Here is a 7,260-nt window from a genome sequence, read left to right as displayed (position 1 = left end):
TTACATATAAAGTGTTACCAAAACATCAGTAACATTGGGGAAGGATAGTATATCCTTCAAAACATGATTCAAAATCATATTGTAACTTTTGCAATTTTCTGAAGTGATGTACAACCATTCTCACCTTAAGAATATCATTCTTCTTGAAGCTGAGCTCATCATCTGCTGTTGCATTAAAATCATACATTCCTCTGGCCTCCATTGGTACAGAGTTTGGAAAATGAAGAGGAGGAACGAATGTCCAAGGCTGTGCAAAAAGAGAGTAAAATAATTGAATGCGTACAAGAGTTGTTCTCAACTCAGTGGCAGAGGGTCAGACCAGACGTCATCAGGTTTAATCGACAGGTTGTAGTCGTCAGCCCAAGAACTGATGAGTAGCCTACAACCCAACCTGTCAAAAGTCTCAAAACATGTCTGGTGTGTTTCAACACATGGAAACATTTAGTTATTCAAAAACATAACAGAAGATCAGAATTGTGTCTATTTGATTGTTAATACAATATATGAACATGTATTTTGCCTTCGGATATGTCTCCATACTATATGTTACACTTTGTTGCTAGTCACTTGCAATAAAAAGGCATAGAAGGCATAAAAGAAACAGTATCTAAAACTACAGCATTTCAGATACATTTTTCATTTGCTTTTTTTGTGTTTTCTACAAACTACAAAGCATATAAAGTAGACAATGTGTTGCATTTGGCGTCGATTTCTTGGGTTACGGTTCTTAGCTGTGCATTATTTCTAAATATGGTAAGAGTTGTGGTCTGACAATGCTCATTTATAGGAACTAGCTGAGAGTTGAGCTGAAGTGATACAGTACTTTAGTGGTAAGATGACAGAGTTCAAGGACTTTAGAAAACAGCTATTGTTTCGGTCGGGCTGGCCTCCATCAGAGGAATGATTTCATGGACTGCCTAATATATGACAATGTGACACAGAGATTGAATGCTCTATATATACTGTATGCATGAAAGATATACGGAAATGTGAAAAATAAAGGAAAGAATAAATAAAGGAACTGGAAAACTATTTTTGAATCATTTTAAAATAAAGTGGGGTTACACAAGTTAACTTCCTCTCTGTTGCTACGATGAGGCCAGAGATTCATTAGCCTGACCAACAACATGACTTGTTTCTACAGCAACTGTTTACTCATAGATACACAAATGGACAAGGGGAGGAGAACGGGGTGGAGTGGGGTTGGGCACGGTTGGGTTGAGTGGTGGTGGTGGGGGGGACGGTCAGTATGAGACTGGAAATGTACAAACCACTTCTGCATTAAAAAGGGAGCGTGTCATGCCACTGAAACCCCCACTAGACTTGTAAATGCAATATATATATCTCTTCACTTGATTCAAATCCCATGAAGGCAATTATCTTTAATATTACATTTGGTTATCTTCCCACAGCCTTGAATTAACACTCAACTCTTTTCATGGTTAAGTTATGTGCAGCAGGGGAGATGTTGAGTATTACAAAAAGCTCTCTCTCATCATCTCATCCTGTATACTTTCACTCCTTAAGCCTCTACAGTACATCCCATCCCTGATCATTGTTAGTACAAATAACACCCTTTTAATTTGTTTTCTTTAGCATCATTCAGGACAGCTATGGATGAGGACAATTATCCTTTGAAGACCTGTATTTAAGTTTATGGATGCACAAACGACTCAGAGAGGGCATCAAATTCAATTACACATAAAAGGTCATCCTCCCAGATGTCCTCACATCACCAAAAATCTGTTCATTCAGCTGTGCTTCAATATAACTTTCTTTGTACTTCCCTGAGGAAAGAAACTAGGCAATGCCTGTTCATTCAGAACAGCAAACCACTCTATCTCTCCTTCAAAAATCAACATACTATATTCACTTATTGTCAGTAATAGGTCATGTATTAGCTTCCTGAATTAACACATGATAACAACAACAAGAGAACTCTTTGATAAGACAGAGAGGAGTGGACCAGGATTTTGAAGGTCATCGGCGGGATTGTACATATTGTACATTCCACCAGCATGAATAAGCCAAATTGAATCGTTAAGCACTTTCACCCTGGGGTCCCTATTATAGGCAAAACATTTCCAAATCTTTCCAATTTTTCAAAAGGTATTTACAATAGGGCTTAAGTGGTTAAAATGACATCTCTCGATAGACATAGAACAAAACGATGAGCATAATGAACACTGATAAGCATTACTTAAGTGTGATAACTCCCTGCCACTGTTTTGTTGATTGTTGCTGATACAAGTGTGAAAATTGGAATGGTGACGAGATAACATTTGATATACTGTAGAAATGTTTATGGTTTTGGTACCATAAACCTCCCAAACTCTAATCTTTGAGACAGAAAGTCCTTCTTCTGGCTCTCTAGGATGACACGTAAAATAATATTAAAATATTCTTGAAAGTTTCTCTGTTAGCCTTTGGCCAATTGCAGTCCAGTGGAGCAGAAGAATGAAGGCAAATCATGTAAACAGAGATGCAAATAACAGTACAGTATTGCCATTAGCGATTGGGCAATCCCCTTCTCTCTTCCTAGACAGAAAGCCAGAACTGACCATTTTATTTCCCAGTTCAGCACAAAGACCGAAGGGGGGTAGTAAATAGTAGAATAAATTATGACATAACTAATTAGATTGCTGGGGACTATAGGACTAGGACTGGTTCTCAATAATATTTAATTTCAATAAGAATCCATATTTTCTATGAAACAATGGATCATATTGGAAAACTACCTCTTGGATCAATCAACTGACTTCTCATTCTGCAGCTTTTGGTTTTACTATCTTCAACAACAAGCATATACCTTGTTCTTTAAAATCGCTCAATTCTGAGTCATTTGGAAAGCTTTTTTTTATTCCTCTCGCATCCTAACAATAACTTTCTAAATGACTTCCCTTCCATTTAAACATGTAACTGACAGCAAAGAGGAACAAAGTAGATAATCAAACAATAAGGCTTAATTATGCCTAATGACAAGGAAGGCAGTCGTAAACAGCAAATTAGTTTAGGAACAGCACACACACTTTTGGCAGTAGCTAGCTTATTCAATTATCAACAGATCAGTGTCAGTGATAGTTTATAAATCATTGCTATTATGCAACTTAGTTTTTCACTGAATGAAACGAAAGGAATGATACATTGGCTACTATGCAAACAAAGTAACAGTACAAATTTACAGTAGCATGAGTGTGGAGAGAGAGAGGGGGTGAGAGTGAGAGGGAGAGGGAGAGAGAGAGAGAGAGAGAGAGAGAGAGAGAGAGAGAGAGAGAGAGAGAGAGAGAGAGAGAGAGAGAGAGAGAGAGAGAGAGAGAGAGAGAGAGACAGAGGTTTAAAGACAGACAAACATTTTTCAACTTACCTGAAATTCCCAAATTGTGGGACTGAGAGTACAGCAGCCCCATGCACCCTGAGCAGGTCAGATAGGTGACTGGCACTAGGGTCGTCTCGTGTCTGCAGTTGGGTCGCCTGTCGCTTGTGGTTGAATGCAGATACAGAGAATTTGCTCTGCTCTGCTACTGTGAAGAGACCGCCTCTTTTCAAACTAAACACTAGGTTTCCTCATGTCTTCTCACACACTCTCCAGCACCTTCTCACGTGAAATGAAGAGATTAGCCTAATACTTGATTAGCCTAAATACTTGTGTTAAGATAATCCATGCAATAGCATATCAATTGTAACAATTTAAACTCATTCAGACACTGTTATTGTATTTTCTTTCTTTAAAAAAATAATAATTTTTGGGGTATTTATATACTGTAGACTGCATGAAACAACCTGTCTATTCTTTCCATTCTTAGTTATATTCCCTTAGTTTTTGTATCCTTCAAAGCTATACACATTATAGTCTAACTGGTGAAACAGCAATTCTAAAACAGAAGACAAAAGTGGAAAAGCAGTGTCCTTTAAGCATGCAGGTGATTGATATTGATCGTTTCTGACATGGAATCTATCAATACTTTAAGGGAACAAAATAATTATTCCACTACAAAGAATTATTCTTATCACCTACTTATATGATTTTATGATGGTGTGGCTCTGCAGGATGCTAGCCGTCTATATGGGGGTCTGTTGGCAATGCATTCTCCCTCACAAGGGTCTGTGTGCCAGGGAGGGTCTGTGTGTGCGTCCATCTGTCCGTCCGTCCGTCCGTCCGTTCGTCTGTCAGTGTCCATAGTGAATCTCTAGTTGTTTTGACATTTACGTTGTGTCTGAAAACAGTTAAAACATTTACCACTCAGTATCACCATGTAATACAGCATACATAGGCTACATAAGAAAAGTCCCACACGGTTACAGATTCACCACCATTTAATGTCAGTTAATTTGTTGCTGCTGCTATCCCAGAGATAAGTTAGAATCAAATGACTTTTGACTGTTATACATTCATTAACTTCTTTAGTCTTATGACATAACACTGTTTCTGTGAAATTGCTGATGAAAGGGCCTGTGGCCATGCTGAATATTTAATATCACCTGCAAGAGCCTACCTGATACAATGAAAGAAGTCATATTCATGTGAAATCCACAGCAATAGAGGCATTTTAATAAGCATAGAAAACAGGAGAAAATGTAGCTCTGCACATCACATGTGAAACAGTGAACTGGATGATGACACTCTCAGGAAACAAAGTCTATGATTATCTATTGATGTATTTTCAAACATGAAGGATACATCTTAATGAAATTAGGGTTGTCCGATATTGGCTTTTTTACCGATAACCGATATACCGATATTGTCCAACTCTTAATTACCGATACCGATATCAACCGATACCGATATATGCGGGGATTATTGTGATTAGGGTAAGCTCAAATTTCATATCACACACACCATATACAGTAAGAACTCCTGTAACGTATTTATAAAGCAAAAAAGTGTTTTGCCATTGCAATAATAACAAAACATAGCTACAGTGGATACAATGAAATGAGCTCAATTGTAACTGCCTCTTAGAAATATGGTTTAATTCAATAGCATGATCACAGATCATGTTCAGTCAGCTTATCACCTTGAAAATGTGAATTGTGTTAGTCAGGGTAAAATTGTGTAGGTGGTCAGGTGGCTATTCAGTCTACAAGAAACAACAGCCTTTCAAGCCTTTATTGTACTTGATAATAAATGAATAATGATCACAAATCTTTAATCATATTAAGATCATTTTTTAATTATTGTTATAAGTAAGTTATTTACTCCCAGAAAACATGTTGTAGCCTATGTATGACATAATAAGACTAGTACAGAAAACGGTTCGCAACGCATTGTGAGCTTGTAGATCGGCTATTTTCAAATGGCCGAAATACATATAGGGCTGAAGCGGTTAATGTATGTTTTGTGATAATAATCTAAATCTGCAAAGTAACTAGTAACTAAAGCTAAAGCTAAAAGTACAATTTTGCCTCTGAGATGAAGTGGAGTAGAAGTAAAAGTATTGAAAAGTAAAAAATCCTCAAAAGTGTACTTAAGTACAGTACTTGAGTAAATGTACTTAGTTACTTTACACCACTGGTGAGATGTCAGGATACAGTAATGCAGTAGATTTGACCTGAATGTTCTCCCCACCACATGCGACCCCCCCTCACCCCCCCAGCCAAACCGCTGCTCTACAGCTGCAGGTGGAGTTTACTCACATCACATCCGCCTGTAGTGTTACTCAATACCGCAACACTTCAGCAGGCAGGCCTTGGATTTTATGTGTTTATGTGTGCTTTTATGTGTGTGTGTGTGTGTGTGTGTGTGTGTGTGTGTGTGTGTGTGTGTGTGTGTGTGTGTGTGTGTGTGTGTGTGTGTGTGTGTGTGTGTGTGTGTGTGTGTGTGTGTGTGCGCGTGCATGCGTGTGCGTGTGTGTGCGTGTGCGTGTGTGTGTGTGCGTGTGCGTGTGCGTGTGCGTGTGCGTGTGTGTGTGTGTGTGTGTGTGTGTGTGTGTGTGTGTGTGTGTGTGTTCAGTGGTGGAAAAAGTAGGCTACTTAAATGTTTTACTGAAGTAAAAGTATCAATACTGCAGTGTAGAAATACTATGTTACAAGTAGAAGTCCAGAATTAAAAATGTACTTGAGTAAAAGTGCAAAAGTATTGGTATCAAATTTTACTTAAAGTGCCAAAAGTAGAAAGTACTCATTATGCAGAAGTTTCACAACCTTTCAAATGTATAAAATGTTTTTGAAAATAGCAGATCTACAAGTACAATATTTGCCTCTGAGAAGTGGAGGAGTAGAAGTAAGTGAGCTTAAGTATAATATTTGCCTCTGAGATGTAGTGGAGTAGAAGAAAAGTAGACCGACTGAAAATTGGAAATACTCCAGTAAAGTAAAAATACCTAAAAATTGTACAGTACTTAAGCAGATGTACTGTGTTTCCACCACTGTGTGTGTGTGTGTGTGTGTGTGTGTGTGTGTGTGTGTGTGTGTGTGTGTGTGTGTGTGTGTGTGTGTGTGTGTGTGTGTGTGTGTGTGTGTGTGTGTGTGTGTGTGTGTGTTTCATATTTCAGTGCAATATTTTAGAAAGAGAGCAAGCAGGAAGGGGGGGGGGGCTCTGGTTCCCCCTGGGGAGTATTGACTTCTCGAAGGAGTCATAAGACTGTCATTCAAGTTTATAACCACGAGATGGGGCTCTTGCAGCACCGGTGAACAAAATAGTGGTGAACTGCAATTTGAAGCAATGTGAGCCAGCCTTAATTGCCAATCTAACTTATGTTTTACAGCATGGCCATGCTTGTTTCTATATGAAGTAATACCTTTGTATCAGATTCCACTGACATTATTTAAATGAGATGGAAACAGATTTTGTGGAATAATGGGGTTTGTCCAGGTGTTTTCCCAGCCAGTCCTTCTAATCTTTGGAAATCATGAGTGAAGGCTAGTAGCCTAGTAACACAGTTTAAATGCAAATATGTAAATAAATAAAAATAATAATTAAAAGAAAAGAAAAATGAAATTCAACCCCAATATTGCATTTTATTTCCCCTTTTACATACGTAAATCAGCCAAAATAATAATAATCCTAAATCTTTTTTCTTACCCGCCTCCTCGGTCCTCCACTGTTTGATTTTTTTCAGAATTAAAAGTTTCCCAGTATCCACATCCCCCTGGCCCCTCCCACCACCAGACCATGCGCTCAGTGCTCAGTGACGTCAGCGTAGTAGCAGGCTAGCAGCAGCTTTTCAAACAGGTTGCAATCAGGGTTGCCAAGTCCGCTTATTATAAGCAACTTTGGCCTTGTTTTTCTGTAAAGTTGCTTGTAAATATTGGTAGTTGGCA

The 7,260-nt window shown here is 38.4% G+C and overlaps 1 protein-coding gene across 1 annotated transcript in view; it reads right to left on the bottom strand.

The window, feature by feature from the left end:
* The window catches only part of grap2a (GRB2 related adaptor protein 2a), an 8,450-nt gene extending 4,952 nt beyond the window's left edge, over window positions 1-3,498 (bottom strand). Inside the window, exons 1-2 of the mRNA XM_084071354.1 lie at window positions 3,365-3,498; window positions 125-247 (exon numbers count right to left, since the gene is read on the bottom strand). Of these exons, the coding sequence (XP_083927480.1) occupies window positions 125-202 (78 nt within the window). The 5' untranslated portion in view covers window positions 203-247; window positions 3,365-3,498. The remainder of the gene's footprint in view (window positions 1-124; window positions 248-3,364) is intronic.
* Window positions 3,499-7,260: the final 3,762 nt, after the last annotated feature.

Source organism: Gymnoscopelus microlampas, assembly GCF_963454915.1.
Source record: "Gymnoscopelus microlampas genome assembly, chromosome: 11".
Lineage (NCBI taxonomy): Eukaryota > Metazoa > Chordata > Actinopteri > Myctophiformes > Myctophidae > Gymnoscopelus > Gymnoscopelus microlampas.
Note: the sequence above shows the minus strand (reverse complement) of the source record. Positions and strands in the feature narration are given on the sequence as shown.